General features: G+C 30.5%; 1 protein-coding gene across 6 annotated transcripts; it reads right to left on the bottom strand.

Moving 5' to 3' along the window:
• Window positions 1-660: 660 nt before the first annotated feature.
• LOC107451495 (hsp70-binding protein 1) lies at window positions 661-21,803 on the bottom strand. Of its 6 annotated transcripts, none has more exons than XM_043049588.3 (5): window positions 21,655-21,803; window positions 15,974-16,179; window positions 10,600-10,818; window positions 8,656-8,808; window positions 661-955 (listed from the first exon to the last, which is right to left on the bottom strand). In XM_043049588.3, the coding sequence occupies exons 2-5, from the start codon at window positions 16,176-16,178 to the stop codon at window positions 687-689; spliced, it is 846 nt and encodes a 281-aa protein (XP_042905522.2). In that variant the 5' UTR covers window position 16,179; window positions 21,655-21,803; the 3' UTR covers window positions 661-686. The 6 variants fall into 6 exon arrangements, with proteins under 6 accessions (XP_042905522.2, XP_042905517.2, XP_042905518.2 ...); XM_043049583.3 differs by lacking the exon at window positions 21,655-21,803 and adding an exon at window positions 21,377-21,652; XM_043049584.3 differs by lacking the exon at window positions 21,655-21,803 and adding an exon at window positions 21,488-21,640.
• Between the last annotated feature and the right edge of the window lie 40 nt (window positions 21,804-21,843).

Raw genomic sequence — 21,843 nt, 5'->3', positions numbered from 1 at the left:
GTTTTTAATGGCTACCGAGGCCGGTACCCCCTGAAGACGTCAGCTTCTGTGGTCATATTTTTATTTTATTTCATTTGTTTCTTGTATTAATAATTTTTACTAATTTTATGCTGGTGACAGCATAAGATGTTTGAGTTTTTATTCCCTGAGGATCATGCTACGTGATTTTTTTCTTTTTTTTTTGTCCAATATGAAATACTCTGACAACAATCATAATGAGTTAAACAATTATTTGATATTGATCATTTAAAATAAAATTAACTCCCCCTCCCCTGCCCTAATTAAAAGCAAAAACGTTTTACACACCTATGGAGGAAAAGCTTTAATTTTATCATTTTATTCTAATCGAATATTATTATCAACAAAAAAAAAAAAAAATTATTTTTGTTTGTAACTCAAAATCATACTTGTATCAATATTTTTAATATATGATCAACATAAAGTTGTTCATATTACCAAATAAGACAAACCAATAAAAGATAAAAAATTTGTTAGATCATTCAAGAGATAAGAAATATGTGACCTAAGTTATGTAAGTAAGCTATAGATTATAAGCTAAGTTATAAGAAATATATGCCCTGAAACTTCCTATATTTCGAAAATGGTTACTTATGATACACCTAAATGTGATCCTGATTTAAATAAATAGGATTAATTAAAAACATTTCAACATCTTATATTTGAAGTTATTTCAGTTCATCATGAAAGCATACATCTAAGATTTTAGAACAATATTCTTTAGCTTCTTGATATTCTTCCTTTGATCCATAAAGTGCAATTTTTTCAATAAGTATATCTTTTAGTCCATATTCTGCTTGTCTACTTTGTATTCTAGATTGTTTATGCTTTGACACCTGTGCAAGTAATGCACTTAACAAATGTTCTGAGCTTGAATTTTGTCCCTCTTTCAAAAGCTTTGCAAGCACTTTCACCACATCAGCTTGGTAAAATGATTCTAAAATGAAACAGGAATTATTTTCTGACATATTTGCTACAAAATTGCAAATAAAATAGAATTTTATCTTAAAAAAGTCATTGTAACTGCACCTACTTCAGATAATTGATATTTTCAAATAATCAAGGTTTACCATTTTATTCAACTATGAAAACTGTTCTTATTTTAAAACTATATATTAAATTTTAATAAAGATGATTTAATAAATTTTTCTTGCTAAAAACATACAGGAGGAATTTTTTCAATTAAATTTAGCTGGTTTAAAAATTTCACTAACTAGCAAAATTCATATTTCTCACAGAAGGCTAATAGTTTGTTGCAGGTCATGGCGGAACAAAGAGAAAGGAAAAAGTTTTCCATTGATTCAACAGATTTTGATTTAAATCTTTTTTTTTAAAAAAAAAACAACTTAAAATGCAGTGATGTAGAAAATGAACAATAATTTAAGAAGGAATAAATTATAACAGAAAAAGGACAGTAAATCAAACTTTTAAGTCTGCTTTCTTTTACCTAACACAGTGGATGTTACTATTTTAATTGTATGTAGAATCGGAAGCCTCCCCGACATGGCCCATTGCAACAGTGATTTTTTGTTAAATATTCAACTTCAGCAAAATATTTAAGGATATACTGCTACTAATTAAGGATTATTAAATAAAGTGAGATTTGTGATATATTTTTAACAAAACCCTTCAGTAAATAATTAGTTTGTTTTTGACCAGATTTTGCTTTTACTTTCAAAGAATAAAGCATTTTTTTTTTTATTTCCTTTTAAAAATTGAGAACTGTTCCCTTTATAATTTAGCAATTTCAGTTTATTCAAATTATACCCGACGAAGAGCCTTTTCAATTCTGCCATGCAACAGAAAAATAAACAGTGACAAAATTATTCGAAATTCAGCACGATTAGCTGCATATTGCAAAAGAAAAGTAGTTGTCTAGCTAATTTTCTCCAAATCTATCACGTTTCATGATAAATAAAGAAACATGAAAAAAGTGTTTAATTTTTTTAATGCAACAGCTGTATGACTGACCTTTCGACTAATTCTACAAGGCAAGCTTTTATGAATTAGACAGGCTGCGGTGAAAAAATGTCACAGTCATCCTATCAAATGGAAATGATTCAATTCAATTAATTTAATGATTCAATCATTTAATGATTCAATTCAATTCGATTAATTTCAATTTTCACTGGTTTATTTGCCTATACTTGTGATGGATAAATTGCACAAAATTATGTCTATTTAGAATAAATTTGGCCCACAATAATCACATATGAAAAGCATTGTGAAAGGAGATTCTTAAGTGACATTTAAAAAAAAAAAAAAAAGATTTCATAGGAAAATATTTTATCTAGCAATATAGAGTGGAAGAGATTACAAGTTCATTTGACACACAGTAGAAAAATAACTTTAAAAAATCTTTCTTTTTATTACGGTTGGTATGACTTAAATCATAATTAAAATCACGATTTTAAAATCCCTTGCTTTTTCTAGTCTAAAATGTTTTATACAAAATATAAAAATAACAAACGTCTTTAGGGTGACATTTTTTTAAAAATCCAATATCATTGAAAATGAATATATCATAAGAACAAATAATGAAAGAGGAGCATATGCAAATTATTTTATTTCAAAATGGATTTAAAAAAAATTTTAAAAATTGAGACTAAAAAAGAATGAGAATGTCATAACACTTTTACATTATAATTTTTCCATGAGCTGTATGTAAAATAATTTGTTGGTAACTTTTTTCAATTATATGCCCATTTGGTTTTATATTTATTTAAATGTAAGTACTTTTACAACTTATTAAATATGTAGTCAGTGTATATCAATAATGAAGAAAGAACTGTTCTACAGAGATTATTTTAAAATAATTTTTTTCCATTAATGTTTTCAGGTCTAAACTAATTTATTCTTCATTGAATATTTAATTAAGGTTAAAGTGTTTAATCGGGGCCCCTTTGGTATGGGGACAAATTTCAATAGTAAAATTCTGCTGAAACTCAGTTTCTGGTTGATATAATATTCACTTCCAGCTGTCTCTGCTTTTAATTCAGCATTGCTGCTTCTCTGCTGCTGAATGCTCCCCTGCTTCAGCATTGGGTTACAGCAATTTCTATTTATCGTTATGCGATTGGTTCTTGATTAATTTTCCTGTGTATATAAATAGGAATGTTTACAAATTGCCAAAACAAGAGCTCCCAGATTCTACACTTTAATCGTAATTAACAAATTCTTCTCTATTTTAAAAACTCATTAAAATGCTTAGCTTGAATAAAAATAACAATGATTTTATTTATTAAATGATTAGTTTGTAATGTTTAAATAATAACTTTAACCATTTTAGAAAGAAATATTAACTTTTCATACATTAATATAGTTTTTAAATAAATAATTATTAATACAGGTGGCTACTAAATACTGTAATACTAAAAAAAAAATATGAATTAATTTTAATCGTTTGGTAAAACAATTTCTCTCTCATTATACATGTGATTGGCACTTTCTATAAAAGCAGACGATTTATGCTTAAAGCAAAATAATTGGAATGAATTCAAAGATGGAATCAAAAAGGTTGATGGTTAAATAGCTTTTCGATTGCGGATTTTCGGCAAGTAGAATCTTTAAGCAATTAAAATCTCTTGGGTTTAAGAGAACATTTATATATACTAGAACTATAAATCGATTATTGGATACTAATGGCTGTAAAGATCAATCCAGGTCTGGTCACCCACGCCCAGTTTATACAAAAAAGCACATTAAAAGAATTTGTGAAAAGATAGGAAGAAATCCACAAGCTCTGCTAATAAAATGACAGCAGAAGAGAACGTGAGTCAAAGAACTATGAAAGTTATATTAAATTAAGACCTGTGTTTTTGCCCTTATTGCAAAAGAAAAGTTCAAGGTTTGACAACTGCACAAAAATTAAAAAGGTTACAAAGTTACAACAAATTACTGAACAGGTATAGTAATAAAAGTGTTGACAGGATAATCTTTTCTGGTGAGAAAATATTTTGGCACAGAACGAAGTCATAATGCTAAAAATAATATTGCATATTCAGCAATTACCTCTTAAAATGATTCGTGCCACCATCGGACAATGGCGAAAGAGATTATCTTTAGTAATTGATAAAGATGGAGGTCAATTAAAATAAAAAAATTTTTAAGGTAAACTTCCATTTATAGTGTGAACGAATTAAAAAGCGATGACTCAAATTTGCATTTTAAAACTTTTTATTTTTTTAGGAAAAAAAAATTAAGTGTGTTCAGAAGCTCCTGCGGGTCGAAGATTTTCAACCCAATTTATGATAAAAAAAATTTAAAAAAACATCGCTAGGTGTATAGAAAAGTCTCCTAATAGTCACCTTTTCCTGAAAATAGTTTCTTTTTAGCCGAGGCAAAAAAAATTGCCATAGTCGCTTCATGCTGAAAATAGTCAACATATAGTTGCATTTTCGCAGTTAGCATATAGTTGCATTTTAGTCGCCTGTCGCAACCCTGCTTATCAGATTATTAAAAAAAAAAAGCTATTTTTATTTGGTGATTAAAATACCTTTCATAAGGTTTGATATTAATTTTACTTTATTACATAACTGGCATTGAACAACTGACCCAACCCAGAAGACAGAGAAACTTCTGGATCAAGTATTGGGAAAAAATCTGCCTTCTTGGAGGACTTTTTGCTGGAACTAATCCACATTTGCATTACATAGATATTACATAATTACACTCGCATCAACCAACAGACGCTGACGTTTTCGAACCAGGATCATCTCAGGAGACGAACACTCTACACCCTGATTGACTGCAGCTCCATTTTGATATTCTTACCCTATCTAATCACTGCCATCGTTGAAGTTTATATTTAATTTTTTTTTATCAAAAATCTAATATAATAATGATATAATTTCTAAACTAAACACAGTGGCACGCCACCCATAGAGGGTCAAGGACTACTGTGCCCATCTCAGTTTTCTTGACCTTGGGCTCTGGGGTGCAGGAGCAGATGTTTCTGTTGGGTGGTAAACCGATTGCGAAACTATCAGTGTTTAGTCCCCGAGCATGCTTGGTACTCATTTTATCGACCCACTAAAGAATGACGTACAGGGGCGTACGCAGGGGGGGTTTAGGGGTTTAAACCCCCCCCCCTTGAGCTCAGACAAAGTGAATTTACAAAATAATACAGACAAAAATAAAAATTTTAGTAGAAATTATGCGGGTTACTATTTTTTAAGACTATATATTTTTATTTGCCTTATGCCTACTTTTTTTTTCTCACGGTATTTCTCAGAATACTGATAAAACATTTACTATAATAGGGTTGTATTTTTGAAACCAAATTCACGTGATACTGTTACGGGCGAGCCCCGATCACTGGTTCCTTTCTGACCTGCCAGTCGCGATAGTTTTCGAGACTGGCTGACATTCGCGAGGTCTGGAATCCTAGACGTTCTGTCGTCTTTGAGACAATTCGAGAATTTTGTAGATGCGGTTAAAAAAAAATTATATGAAAGGGGGTTACATTTATTTTCGATTTTAGTCAGACTAAGAGTTATCTCTGCAGCTTGTCCTTCGGAGCTTGTTTCTAAATCTGATTTGTTTTGGAGACTCTGTGCTCGTTGAAGTTATTCCTTCCAGCTCGAAACTTTGAGATCGTAGCTTAGTGGATATTTCTGTGCCAATATATATATGTATATATTTTTGCTGTTCTTGGATCTTTAGGATGTCTAAACGCAAGAATTTAACAATTTTTAATTACTTTGAGAAAAAATCACGACCTGAAATTAGTGAGGTGACAGCATCTAGTACCAATGTAAGTTTTTCTGTTGAACAGAAATGTGATACTTCCGTTGAAGAAAATGTTTCTAGCATAACAGAATCTGATGAATGTGAAAGCGGCACTAAAAGTGTTACTTCCCACCCATATGACATTGGACTTTTTTCAGAAGATAATACATGCGAGGATAAAAAACTGGATATACTTAAAAATGTTTGGGAACCCAATCCAGCATTTGTTTTTCCTGAAAAAGGAAAAAGAAAATTGAAATTTCAGTACAAATGGCTTTATCGCTGGAAATGGCTTGCATATTCAGAGGTTAAGGGTGGTGCTTTTTGCAAATTTTGTGTACTTTTCGCCCCAAGTGGTGCCGGTTCTGGAAAGCAGTTAGGCCAACTGTGGAATGTAAAATTTGACAACTGGAAAAATGCTGTAGAGCGATTTTCTGAACACGAGAAATGTCTTTATCACAAAATATCGATCGAAACTGCTGGGACATTAAACGATATTTTATTTGGAAAGATGAAACCTGTGGATGAACAAGTTGACAGTGCAGCAAGCAGAAGAAAATTAGAAAATAGAAGAAACATTACTCCAATCATTGAAACCATCCTATTTTGTGGAAATCAAGGTCTCGCTCTAAGAGGACATAAGGATTCGGGAATAATTGCTGAACAACCAGGTGAAGAGAATGACGGAAATTTTCGGGCATTGCTTCGTTTCCGGAGTAAGAACGATTTGACTCTTAAGAACATTTTAGAGTCAAGCAGAAAAAATGCTCAGTATACCAGCCCTCGATTTCAGAACGAAGTTATTGAGGTTTGCAATATTTTAATCCTGCAAAAACTAGTCAGCAAGATTAATGATGCAACTTGCTTTTCCATTCTTGCAGATGAAACAACTGATATTGCAGGTATAGAGCAATTATCGTTATGCGTTCGATATGTCGATAAAGAAAATTTTAACATCACCGAACAGTTTTTGCAATTCATTCCGGTGCATGACTTAACCGGAAAAGCAATAGCAACAACAATATTAGGCCAATTACAGTCTATGAAAGTTGATATTAAAAAGTTACGTGGACAGGGGTACGATGGTGCTGCATCAATGAGTGGAAAAATTAATGGTGTACAAGCCCACGTAAGAAGTATTGTCCCATCAGCACTCTATGTACATTGCTCTGCTCATAGCCTCAATTTGGCTGTATCAAATGCATGCGAAATAACTGGCATTAGAAATTGCTTAGGGACAATTAAAACATTATACGACTTTTTAAATACGCCAAAAAGACAGTGTGTCCTATCTTCAGCAATGGAGGAGATGGAAACCAGCTCTAAGAGGGAGAAAATTAAACAGCTATGTGCAACCCGTTGGATGGAAAGATACAACTCAGTAACCGCTGTGGTGGAACTTTTCGAGCCTATCGCCGAAACACTACAAAAAATATCAGAATGGAAGGATAAGGAATCAGCTACCCAGGCTAATTCTTTACTGTGCACAGTATCTAATTGCCAGTTTGTAATATCTCTTTTGCGCATTTACAAAGTTTTCACCATAACAATCCATCTCTGTAGATACCTACAAAAAACAAGCATAGATTTGATAGAGGCAGTGAGTCTTGCAGAAGATGTCATTAAAGATCTAAAATTAATGCGTGAAAATGCCACTGAAACATTCTCGGAAATATTCAGCTCTTCTTCTCTTATACTAACAAGCATTGGATCTTCCATTTCCATGCAAATCCCTAGAATAACAGGAAGACAGAAAAATCGCGATAATTTTCCCTCATCGACACAGGAAACATATTTCAGAGTTAGTGTTTTTATTCCATTTATAGAAAATTTTATAACACAATTAAACTTAAGATTTGTATCGCATCGTGATATTTTGAAAGGATTTCAGTGTCTTCTACCTGCCGATCCTTTCATTTGCCAACCTTCAAACATAAAGGCTTTTGAAGCATTAGTGGAATTTTACGCTGGATATTTGGATACCTGTAAAGAAAGCCTTAAGTCTGAACTAAAACTCTGGTATAAAATATTAAAAAGGATTAGTGAAGACGGAGGTAGTGTTCCAAAAACTGCGGCGGATGCTCTCGGAATATGCAATAAAGATATAACACCAAACATTTTCAAACTCCTAGAAATATTGGTCATTCTACCTGTTTCAACGAGTACAAACGAAAGATCCTTTTCGACTTTGCGCCGTTTGAAGACTTATTTACGCAACTCAACGGGAAATAATAGAATTAATGGATTGGCGCTCTTAAGCATTCATAGAAAATTTACCCCAGCTGTCGAAGACATTTTAAACAAACTTGCAAAAAAACCCGTCGTTTGGATATTACAGTATAAATCAATAAATTTTTAGCGTGTTTGTATACTGGTTTAATTCCCTATTTGTTGGTAAGTCATTTTTTAGTTAAATTCATTGGTTTTCTATGGAATATTCACACTTATATGGTTATAATTTAGGTAGCTGTTACAGTATGAGTAGTTTTTTCTGGCTTGATTTATTCCTACTTTTTAATAAAAATAAAATATTTTACCTCTTATTATAAAAAAAATTATATTCTTAAACTTAAAAAATAAAAACAAAATTTAACTAAACAATGTTGTCGAAATAAAAAGTCAAAATTGTCTAGCTGTCTAAATTAGGGAAGTAATAGTGCTTTATTACATACTCGAATTTCTTTTAGTAATTTCTGAAAATTATGACCCCCCCCCCTTGAAAAAATTCTGTGTACGCCACTGATTACGTAATTAATATGTAATTATATAGTTAATAAATAATTAATAACATATAATTATATTAATAATATATATTCAGTTTTTTTATAAAAGTTTAATATAGTTCAGAGGCCAAGTTAAAAATTTGTAAGAACCATAAGTTGGGCATTATGAATAAAAGGTACACACCTCTAAAACTCTCAAAGGTAGAGAGATGAGATAGAAAGAAAGCTGCTTTTGCTCTCAGCCTCTCTCCAGATTCCAGCAGAATCTTCATCAAGGATGAAATGATACCAGTGACAGACAAATGATTAATTGCATCGTTATTGTGACGACAAAGACCTATTACAAATAAAAGGGAAATTATACTCAACAAGGCACATTTAAATTTACATAATGAAAAATTGACAATGGTTGTTTTTTAATAGAATAACAAAACACATGCTTTTATAGTAAATTTTGTTTTTTAAATACTAAATGTTTATCAAAAATACTAGAAACTGAAGAAGAAAAGTAAAAAACACACCCACAATAACCAATTTTGGCAAAGGAGATAGGTACAAAGGAAATAGGAGGAAAAGATGCTTCAGATTTGAAAGGAAAAAAATGACTTAATAAAGTAAAATTACAACCCATTAATTGTGAGGATACAAACTTATAGCAATGCATGACAAATTATGCACCTTTATGGAAATAACATTCATTGTGTGGAATAAGAAATGATTTTTAAATTTTTAGAAAAAAATTACCAGATTTAACTCCTTTGCAATGAGCATGTTACAATTATAAAAACATAATAACTAATATGCAACATTAGCAAGATTTAGGATTCATAGTTTTTACATTTACCATACTGTTCAAAACTATATTTTATAATAAAATTGCATTTTATCAGAATAATGCTAGAAGTTGTAACTTAATCTAAAGAACTACATTAAGTGTTCAAAATCTGACACCAATTTACTTATTTTGCACCAGAAAAATTCGGAACTGGATATCCAAAAAATTCTCATTCAGTTGTAAAAAATTTAGATGTGTGGTTAAAAGTATCTTGATTTTATTTATGGCAAAAAAAATAAAAGCAATATGGTGCAACAAATTCATCAGAGCAAGGTTGGTTTGATTTCAGTTTTTTTTTAAAAATTTTATGCATTTTTAACAAGTGTATAGTCTTTTCTCAAAACTACTGGAACTAACCAGTACAGTACTCATAAAAATTTCTCCCAATACTTCAAAATTAGTTAAAATTAAAGAAGTTTACACCATTCAGTATCTTTTGTCAGAAAAAGGCCTCATTGTTTAGGCAGCATTGTTGGACAATATTCTCAGTATCTCTGTTTCTCAAGAGTTAGTTGGTTATTTATTTACCTTTTTTTCATTATTTCAAGTTTAAAATAGTTTATATTGAGTCATCTCCAAAAGCTAACTTTGGGTATTGTCGGCCATGACATAATATCATACCCATTTAACTGTTTAGTTGTTACAAATAAAAATGAAAACAAAAAGTCAGATGTTAAAAAATCTATATCCTTCCATCAAAAAGGAAACTATTTTAAGAAAAAATGTATGATTTGCTTTAAAACAAAAATTGCATTATTTACCAGGAGCATTACTAAAAATATTAAGTGTGAATATTTTTTACACTGTGGATTAAAATATCTGTATTTATTACATTTTTTAATAGTTTCACCATAGAGTAACAAAACGAATTTGCGTAAAAATTTCAAGAGTTATATCAAAACTTTTGTTATTCATTGCTCAAAATATTTTGAAAAAAAAAAAAAGATTTATTTTACATAAATTTCAAATAATAATGCATTTTTATTCAATAACTATTCATGCAAGCCTTCAGATGAAAATATTATGACAAAAATAAATGAATGGATGAGTTTGAAAACAGGTCATCTACAGTGGATTTCCTATGAAGATTACTTGTTTTCGGGCTCATCGATTCAAATGTCCAAAAATTAAAGAAAAATGTACATACACATCCAATAAATTTCATTAGAAATAATTTTATTTTTTAATTGTATCACAAAAAAGTACATTTTTAATTTAAATATTCTGAAAAAAAAATCCTAAAGAACAAAAAATTTTAAAAACAAACAAATCTTTTTGGTAAAATTTACTTACATGAAATAGCGTACAAAGCTTTAGAGCGAATTCTTTCATCAGAATTATTCAACAGCTTCACTAATTCTGGTAATAAATTTAAATCAAGAATTCTAGCTTGGCAGTAAGTATTATTTTGGCATAAATCTGCAACTAATTCAGAGGTAACAGCTACTACTTCAGAATTAGAACACAGTAGTAAGGGCATAAGAAACTCAAATCCTCCAATTTTATGGAAATCTAAAAAAGTTAAAGGATATAAAATTAATAAAATGATCAATTTACTATTTAGATAGCATTGATGTAAATACATGAATAATATAGTTCATTACAAAAATAATATCGTACATTTGTTGCTAACAGGGTAATTAAGAGTTCTTAAAAGCCTTAATGCTAAAAAAATTCTGGATTCATTTAGATAAAATTAGATTAGATTTTACATTTAATTATTTTCCTTTTATCTAAATGAATCCAGAATTTTTTTATTTTTAGATTAGATTAGATTAATTAGATTAGTTTTGCTATGGGGCGGCCGATCTCCTAGCAAAAAAGGGAGCCTCTGTCCTACAGAGATCTAATTCAAGACACCCTTTCTATAATATCAAAAGTCACATAAAGAACATCTTCAGGGCCTCTTTTCACGAGGAACTCAAAAATCGTAATTCCAATAAACCATGGCTTAAACAGATTCTCAATGTCCCTCAGTGCCCTAGGAGGAAATCTGTTGCCATGTTTCGTCTGATAACTGGTCACAATTGCCTGAAAAAACATATATGTCGCATCAAAGCGTTTCATGATCCCTTTTGTACATTGTGCGACCTCCACGAGGTAATGGACTTGTCTCACCTGCCTAGGTGCCCTGTTCTCCCTCGGAAATCTATCTGGGAATGCTACTGGACTGCCCGTTCTTATTTATAGATTTATTGTTAACTTTTTATGTTCAATTGTCTTTCAATGTGCCATTGGAAATAAAATAAAAAAAGATTAGATTTGGCATGTGAGATAGATGTAAAAACACAGTTGAATAATACATTTTTACATCCATTGTATAATCATGGCTGCCACTGGGGTAAACTCCAAAAACAGTTGCTTTAATTGTTTTAAATAGGAAAAATAGTTTCCAGGTGCATATAATACAGTTTCCAAAACTAGTCTACCTCTTCTAAAATATTTTTACAATATTTATACCTTATTAATAAAATAGATTCTAAATAGAAAATTCACAGATATTCTCAAAAAACTAAAGAGGAAATGCACAAAGAAAAAATTTGCAAGGTATATGTACAATGCTACATTTAACAGTTATCCAACAGTAATAGCAGTCAATGAAGTACACACATACAATCTGATGTGAAATCAAATTGTATGTGTGCACTTCATTAATATTGCCTATATATATATATATATATATATATATATATATATATATATATATGGTGTTTCAATAAAATAAATAAATAGGTAATATAATTTCTAAGCTCCAATCAAAACTGCTGCATTTCAAAAGATATTAATATTATGTAGTATAATTCTGATGAATTTCAACTGAAAATTTGTTTTAGTTATTTATAGATACTATATTGTTAAAGGAGGCGTGATTGTAGCACTGCAAAGAACTCACGTTTTTGGTGGATCTGATGTGTCTCCTTTTGATTTGTTTATAATAAATTTGCTGTTGTTACAAGCAGTGCACTGTACTCAAATTAAAACAATGTAAAACAAAGAAAAACAAAGTTTATTTTGCAAAATTTTAAAGTTTGTTTATTGCTGAGAAGTAATAAGTGTCTTATAACAATTCTTATTCTAATATTAATTTTAAGTTTTTATTAAAGAGCCTCACAAAGCAGCGGGATAACCTAACTAGTAGAGTGTTGCGCCCATGTCCGAAAGGTCGTGAGTTTGTACCCTGCTGGCTAAAGATTCCCTGTGTGTAAAAATGGTGACTGGTTCACACGAAATTTGTCATGATCACAAAGTCCTCCATGTTCCCATAACAAATAAATACTTCTGCGAAAACTAGATCAGAGATTGATCGTTTTCTGGTATAGGTTAAAATTACAATCTGTAGCTGGCTGAATGGCGCGTGAATGAGTCACCCCTGTAAAACTGCATGCGATATAAGTGAGAGGCAAGTCGAATTACTGGAAACTTGAAATTAAGAAGCGTACCCCTCTGCCTTAAATAGGTTTGCAGGTATTGGTAAATGGCATAAGACAACAACATTTTCTCTCGAACCACATGTTTACTATCTTTTCACAATTTATGTTTATAGTTATATAACTATATGTACTGTCTTCACTATTTACCATTTTTCATTATTTTTTAAGTTCACTGTTTTTATAGTGAACATGTTGAAGCAAATGACCTCAAAATACACTGAATGCAGTAACCAAGAAATATGGTCGGTATAGAACTTGCAGCACTCCAAAGGTGTAGAAAACACCATCCATATACTTCATTAAATTATTTTGCAATTACTGAGATATTTTTTTTTAAAATTATGAGTAAAACTTTAATATGCTGAATAATTTTATTATTTAGAAAATGTTTACAGTGACCTGGAATAAATATAACAACATTTGAAATGATGTAACAAGGTTTTTCTGTAAAAAAGATATATACAAATAAAAAAAATTTTAAAAGATACCCAATTACTTAGAATGTATCATACATATAAGTACTATATATAAAATGTAGCTTTCTCCAGGGAACTTTCAGATGACCACACTGCTTAGCTCTTTTGACTTGAAGTCTGGCTTTTGCAAGTAACAAAATATGAGAAATAGAATAGAAAATTATTAATCTCTTTTATTTTCTTTTCGATTCTCCCCCTACTAATTAGCTACATTTTAGAATTAAGCTAAATGAGGAAGTCTGATTCACATATCGTATTAGACATTGCAAGAAATAACAGATTTATAATTCTTAGTATGATGCATCTTTATGTGACAAAAACTGGCACAAACTAGCCATCTTTTTTTAAATGTAGCAAAAAGTCATGCTGACTCCATTAGTATCACTCTGACTCTTTTATATTTACACCAAAATTCTTTTTTCTAATATACCTAATGGAAGGGCAGAAGGAAAACAAGGCTTTTAATCAGATGCCTTTCATAGCAAAATTCTATTGCAAAGCTTAGAGTAAGTGACTTGTTGCATCATACAAGAAATGGGAGCCAAAAATCCCTAGACAGTTTATAAGCAAAGATTTAATTTTATGAGAAAAAACTGGTTTGATATGCAAGAAAACAACTTAATCCTCAATCAAACTGAATCCAGGCTAGACAATTAAAGGCTTGAGTTAATTAATAACAATCAAAAAATTAATCAGTCATTAAAATGTTTATCATTAAGTGTAAAATGCACACTTTACGTAGATATACAATAGGTAGGTAGATATACTAATGGTAGGTAGGGTGATCTGGGGTAATTCCTGATCAAAAAATACAAACATCTATTTTGTGAAAAAACTATTCAAGATAGAATTTTAATATTTACTGGAAGTTTGAGGCTATATGTGATGAGTCCTCTGCTACCTTCTTTTGCTTGAAAATCTAATTAAAATTTAAAAGATTTTAAATTTTTAGTGATCAGGAATTACCCTTTCTCTTGATCATTTCTGGGGTAATTCCTGATCACTTCTGGGGTAATTACTGATCACCAGTTTTTATTGTAAAGGGGCTGTTTAAAAATAATTATACAATGGTAATTAACAAATAAGACATCAAGGTCAAACAAACCAAAAAGATATGTTTAAGCAGTTAATAAAACGATTTATTTAAAAAGCAACAATTAAGATTATCACTTTAAATTTTCCAAAAATCTTTGCATCGTGCCATACATTTTAGGCAAGCAGCCAACTCATTATCATATTCTGCTGGAATATAAGAAAGAGTTCCCACCACGGCCGGATTAAGTGCACACGGAGCCCTAGGCCATTCAAATTTTTGGGGTCCTTAGATAAAAAAAAATTTCTCGTACATTTTATATTTATTCAAATATAAAAGTATTTATATATATTTAAGAAAGCATATTTAAAAAAAAAATAATAATAAATTAAATTTTACTTTATTTTATTAAATTAGAACTAAAAAATAATTATAGCATTTTGAAAAATCATTGTTTTTCTTAATTTTTTAAAATTTATTTAGGGGGGCCCCAGGCCATGTCCTAGTCAGGCCTAATGATGGCCAGATTACCCATTTGACTAATGAGTAATCTGGCCCTGGTTCCCACATGGGCTAGTTTTGCTGGATTTTTTAACTTCATTAAGTGAGAGTGTAAGTTAAGTAAGGTATGTCAACAGCTCTGGCAGCAGCTCTCACACTGAAATTTTCATTTTCAATCATTAAAAGAAATTCACTAATTTTGCTTTCTAGAAGCTTATTATCCTTTTTAGGCTTATAATTTCTCACCATATTTATATTAGACTAATTTAAAAACTAAAAAATTATTCTAACAATGTACACACATAAAATTAAGATAGAAGCAAGGTAAGACAAACCAGAAATGGTGCAAATCAGAACACATTTGTCTTGTATACAGTTAAAAACAAATGTTGTGATTACAGTTAAAATATATTTTATAGTCGTTCCACTTAACAAATATGAACTGTTATTTAAGAAAAGACAATTAACTATTTTTAATACTATTCATAAAAAGAAATGACACTGATCAGGAATTACCCCAGTGATCAATAATTACCCCATCTGTAGGGGGCAACATTTGATATAGTTTTCTATAATCAATTAAAAAGTTTACAGTGGATGTGAAACAATTAAACAAAAGCTTACACTATTATCATATTAAAGAAAAGAAAGTAACTCAAAATATTTATGATTCAGAGAAGGAAGAAGAGAGAACATTTCTTTGCAGAAATGTGCACATTTTGAAACCCATCTTTGAAATGGAAAATACAGAAAGCAGTTTAAAAGATACTTATTTTGTTAGATTAAACAAAACACTATTATTAAGTAAATGTAGTTATACTTTAATAAAGTGTACAAGCATTCTTGTCCATGTCTCAAATTTAAAAAATAATAATTTTTTTGAAATAAAATTTAGGTGATCATTATTTACCCCAGAAACAGAGTGATCGTGAATTACCCCGGGTCACCCTAGAAAGACTTATTTCATATATTATGAAGTGCTTGTATTTTATTCCCATCACACAATGGGTTATTGGCAACAGTCTGGGAAACAATCCTAAAGATGATCTGAAGACATACCATCCCAATTTTGATTCTATGCAGACGAGAAGGCTCCTTTGCTTTGGTAGCTCGACAACCCGCTCGCTAAATCAAGCACTTCATGGTGGATCATTATTGAAAGAAAGTAAAATTATTGAAAGAAGCTAATAAGCAATTTCAAGAAATAAATAATTCTAGTTACTGACCATTTGAATTGTCCAAAGCTAGGATTATTTCATTCAATGCCTCAACTGCACTTTTCAATCCACCGTAGGTGTCGTCAGTGGCTGTGCCTTCATGCACTTCTTTCATCAACCTATTGATTTTTCCAAGCTCAGCCTTCATCAACTCAATATCCGAAGGAGGCAGAACAACCGGGGGTTGAGGTATGCAGCTCAGTTGCATTGCCATGCTGTAAAGAGTTGTAATTTAAAAAAAAAATTTCAATTTAAATGTATGTAATAGGAGAGAAAATTATATACATGATGAAAATCAATAGTGTTGATGTCAAACTCCTACCAATTATTCTATGGTAAATTTTTTTTATTATTTTCAAGAAAATATTTTTTTATAAAAAAGAACATTTAATGTAAAAACTTCGCCATTAAATTTATTTAACGATCATATTTTATTCTTTATGAAATAATTTGCTTGGGCAGAATAATTATCTTTTCAAAAATTTAACTTCATAATAAAAGTAATAAATTTAAAGCTTTTGTAATCAGTCATCGAATGGATGCCCACTTCAGCAAGATACGTTGTGCCCTTTACCCCCTCCTCTGCATTCTACAGTTGATGGTTGAATGTAATAGATAATTTGTGATAGACTGTTTTTCAATTTCTTAAAATATTTTTTAAGTATATATCAGATTATATCAATCATTACTTTTTTTTTATACTTAGATTTAAATTATTTTTTTTTAAGTTGGTGAAAAAATCAAGCTATTTAAATAGCTGGATTTAATTATGAAATTTAAATTAACGACATCCAGTTGGTTAAAAATATTTGGCAACTAAAAAAATATTTTTCTTTTTAATACAATTTAACTACTTAAGAGGGTTTATTGAAATATATGAGGGTTGTAAATTAAATAGTGGCAACTTAACCTTTAAATTCACAGAAGGGCGGGCACGCTTAAATAGGATATGGGAACGGTGAAGTAGAGCTGTTGTCGATGTGTAGAGTGCAAAAAACAGTCGATCTGCTTAGAAGGGTAGTTGTTGTGTGACGTTAAAGTGAGGAGTTTCGTTTCCATCGCTCTAAAGCATGCTTTCAAAAGGTAATCAGCGGTCGTCGCTTAAAATCGAGGTTGCTTTGGCAAAAATGCAACAGAATGCTATCGAGGATTAGTGGAAATATGTGACGCAAATGCTTTACCGTATAGAACAATAGCACGATGGGTTCAAGCATCTTGTCCTTTTTTGTCATTAAGCCTTTTGAAAACGTGCTTTAGAGCGATGGAAACGAAACTCCTCACTTTAACGCCACACAGCAACTACCCTTTTAAGCAGATCGACTGTATTTTGCACTCGACACATCGACAACAGCGCCACCTCACTTCTCTCATATCCTATTTGCAAGTGCCCACCCTTCTGTGAGTTTCAAGGTTAAGTTGCCACTATTTAATTTACAACCCTCGTATATATAAAAAATAGTGTAGGATACGGTGCCCCTTATATAAGGCAGAGTACCTTGGAACTTGCTTTTACTGCATATTTATAACTTTTATTTCTATCTTGATCTATTTTTCTATCTTGATCTACCTCAAGAGCATTGCCAGTAGGGGGTCAGGAGGGGGCTATAGCACCCCTGTCGGGCATGGATTGTCACCAATCGGGACCAACTTAAAAGTCGCCGGATAAAAGCTACTATTTTGCAAAGAAATATAAATGTATTCTTAAAAAATCTAGAGTTTTTTTTTTGTAAATGAGAATAAATGAAAAACATAAAGATGAGAATGTGTTCTTTTTACTTAAACTTTATCACTAACTTCCTGTTGAGACTTCTTTTTCTCAGAAAATTCTGAGGCTTAAGTATTTTGTTTATGTCCATATGGAAAGTTTCATTACTCCTGAGGAACAGGTGAAGGTGAGAAGACAGTTCTAACTAATTCCCCATCGTCCTCCCATGACCACACCTTTTGAGACAGACTATAATGCTTTCTTTGCATTCAATGAGGAAAAGAATTTTGAGAAACGTTGCTCCATTTGAGGTTAAAATATTCCATTCTTAAATTATTTGAAAGCAATGAAGTAGTAAGTTTGTTTTGTTATTCCCCTTCCCCTTTAATTTGCTTTTAAATAATGTATATATTTATAAATGCCAATAAATTCAATTGTAATTGCTCATATATAAGTTAAAATATAAAAATAAACTTGCATTACCTAGACCTACCAAGTTGTCTTGTCTTATAAACGACAATAAAGAAGTGTTTAATTATTATTTAGTTAAAGCATGTGATATTTCATCAAAAACAGTTTTTCCACTTATCAGGAATATACATTTTTTTTAGAAAAATATTCTATGGAAAAATCATGATTAACAAAATGGGCATAACAAATCACAATTGTAATCTCTTGTCTGCTCTGGTCAAAAAAGTTCATCTTCCTGTCACGAATTTTTTTTAAAAAATAAATAAGAATTTATTCTATATTACGCTGAATTTTTTAAAATCTAATTATTTGTTTTTGTATTATTATAATCACTGCTTCCTCCAAAATTGTGAAATGGAGGAATGGCAGAACTGCTCAGCAGCTCCCTTGATCGGCACATAGTACACTGGTGTAAGAAATTAAGAGAATTTGTAGACTTGGTCGATTATCTCTAGAATTACAGGGCCGATTTTAATAAAATTTGATATGTACGTACATAGATACACTACAAAACAAATAACCATTCAACAATTGTAGTACACACACATGATCGTGCATAACACATTTGTTGGTGTCGGAAGGTATAAAATTGTCACAGGAAATGATAAATTGCTTTATTTCAAGCACGAAGTCACAATGCAAGGCCTGTAAATCTGTAAGAGGGGACCATATCCACTATTAACCCTTTTTTTTTGCTGTTTATTCTGCAACTGCTGTTTCACTGGGTACAATAGATCTCTGGTCGATGTGCCCTGCTCGTCAGAGCTGCCCAACCTCTAAGTCTAAGTCTAGCTGCTGTTTCATAACTTCCAACTTCAACGAGTGATACGTAGGATCATGCGTGAGTATTATAATTGTTAAATTGTTATTTGTTTTGTATTGTATCAATGTATGTACACGTCAAATTTCATTAAAATCGTTCAGGTAGTTCTAGAGATAATCAACCAAGTCTGCAAATTCTCTTAATTTCTTGCACCAGTGTAGGTTTATATTTTAATAAAATTTATAACACTACTTTTTAAATTTTTCTTTACTTTTTACAACTTAAATAATAAATATTCTAGAGAAGAACTGCCTCATATGATAAGTGATTTAGCACACCCTTCCCATTGATGACACTTGGATTCGAATCCCCATGTACTGCTTTCGGTTTGCACTGAAAACAGTTTCGACACATAATACCTTTAGTAGTAGAGAGATCATGTCATGGGTGAGAATAATCTTTCCATCTTTCTAAAAATGGAATATTTTTATGCTTTTTTTTAATTGCTATTAATGTAAAGAGCAAGTGTGGGCTTGTTTCAATTTTGGTACAAGGGGTCCCCTTGTACTCTAAGTTCGGCTCAAAATTGCAAAACTACAGGTTTGAGCATTAAAAGCAACAAATCATCTATATGAATAGATACTAATAGTAAAATAAAGTAAATATCTTTATTCTTGCAATAATTAAATTTTATTCAATTTTTGTTATCACTTATTTACTCATTTTTGGTAAATCTTAAGCTTTATTTATTCAGTTATTGGTATGAGGATAGAAAATGAGAAAGAAAAAAATATTGCGACATAATCATTTAGAATCAACTTGTTTATATATATATATATATATATATATATATATATATATATATATATATATATATATATATATATAGCAAGTTTTATTCCCCCTCTCTTACTTTTTCATTAGCAAATTAACGATTAATAAATATCCCCCTTAATGATTTTTAAAACTTAAAAAACAAATAAAAATAGTTAATTAAAATAAAAAATAAAGAAAACACAAAAGTACAAACTTTAAATTTTTTTCCTGGAAATTTTTGTAACATTTACAATCAGTTTCGAATAATTTTAATACACTTTTTACCTAGCCACAAATATTTACTCTTTAAATCAAAATTTCAAATTTCATTTTGTCTTTTTTCAAATTTTAAATACAGTAAAAGCTTGATATATTGAGAAGCATATAGTGAAAAGTTCAATATTGCAATACCTTCAAAATATTAATATTTAAGATACAAAAAATTGTTTGTTTATAACAAGTTTAAAAATATTAGCCTTTCTCTATAGCAGTATTTGGGAAAAATACACATTTCAGTTATTTAAATTAACAAAGTTATATGAAAGAGGACAAAATGGAAGACATTTAAAAGAAAAATCTTCGTAATAAAAGAATGTTAGGGAGAAATTCTTTGTACTCCCCTTAAAATATTACTTTATGTAAATGAAAATTACGATCAATATAATATAAGTAGTAAAAAATATTTAAAGTTGAGATACAAATTTCTTAAAACTGAACTCTCTTCTAACGGGAATATTTTCCTATCATGATCTGTCATGCGTAACAACAATCACTAAATTTATTTTAAATAAACAATTAAAAAAAAAAAAAAAACATGGAGAACACAAACCGCCTACTTGGTTATAAGTTTTACCTTTTCAGTTGGTGCCCTCCTGTAATGGTTTTTCTTTTTTTGTTTCTCAAAGGCCACTGCCTAGAAGATGGCAAGACTTAGCAATCATTCTGCAGCATATATTATTTTAATTTCTTCGAGTTTTGAGTATAAATGACACAACTGGTAAAATACCTTACTTTCCCGTGGTTTATTCGGCAATATTTTATTTCTGCACATAATTCATTTGTAACTTTTAAAAACAGAATCTAATTTCGTATCTAACACTTGGCTATTTCACTGACACGTGTATCAAAATAAAGTCAAGATCTAGTTGTCTAATACATTTTAGATTTTTTTTAGGTACCCTTGAAACGTTATAGGGGGATGATCTCCATATAGTGATCTGGGGAAAAATGATTACTAAGTCTTGTCAACTTCCAGGCAGCGACTCGCAGGAAACTAAATAAATATCACAGAAGGGGACCAACTCAAAATGTAAAACTCATATTCCCATGAGCATCAAGGGGACTTTTCTGTATGGTGATCTGTCATGCCAACTACAATCACCAAGGCTCTAAATAGGTTTTAAACATGATTTTTTTAATAAAAACCTGTAGAGGTTAGGACTGACTACGAGCTATACCTTTCTGTAATTTTTTTATTTCTCGCGGGACGCTACCATGATCACGATCTCCATGATTATTCTACCACAGATCACGATATGGACTTCTATATGTTTTTTTTTTAATTGCAACTTGGTGCAATGGCATGACAGATCACTATGCGAAAATATCTTCTTTATTAATATATAAAGGACGAAAAAAGGTCAGTTATAGCACATACAAATATAATATTATCCAACTAAAGTTATTAATAAAACAGATACGGATTGAAGCCGATAAGTAGAATATGACAATTTTCAACTATCCGAATTGTTTGTAAATAAATCCTCACTTTACCAACAACAGCTATTATTCTAGAAATTTCTAAAGTTTCGTTCGTAAAAGTGATTTAACAGTGTGCAATTTAATACCTATTCTGTTGCTCGATTTTATTCTACTGATAAAACGGAATACACTCGTAGTTTTTTCTTAGTGCATCTATTAAAGCATTAATCTTACTTTTTTACTTCTCTTCAGTGTAAATTGTAAACACAACTTTTTCTTTTAACCAATCAAAAGTTGTATTTCTCTTCCCGATGACGATCAGAGGTGCGTAAATCACATTCAGTAGGAACGTTTGCTTAGAAAGTGATTAAAAAGTTTCAGAACTAATGATGAAAAAAGTTTTTACTCACATTTTTGTAAACT

Source organism: Parasteatoda tepidariorum, chromosome 6, assembly GCF_982258835.1.
Source record: "Parasteatoda tepidariorum strain Cologne lab strain chromosome 6, Ptep-v5.0, whole genome shotgun sequence".
Taxonomy (NCBI): Eukaryota; Metazoa; Arthropoda; class Arachnida; order Araneae; family Theridiidae; genus Parasteatoda; species Parasteatoda tepidariorum.
The sequence above is the reverse complement of the archived record's forward strand: the minus strand, read 5'-3'. Positions and strand labels throughout refer to the sequence as shown.

Excerpts from the sequence above, each read along its gene's own strand:
- LOC107451495 (XM_043049588.3), bottom strand. The coding sequence starts at position 16,178 with ATGGCAATGCAACTGAGCTGCATACCTCAACCCCCGGTTGTTCTGCCT. Across the intron at positions 10,819-15,973 it reads AGCTTTGGACAATTCAAATG|ATTTCCATAAAATTGGAGGA; the intron begins GTCAGTAACTAG and ends TAACTTTTTTAG. Across the intron at positions 956-8,655 it reads TACCTTTGAGAGTTTTAGAG|AATCATTTTACCAAGCTGAT; the intron begins GTGTGTACCTTT and ends GTTTCATTTTAG.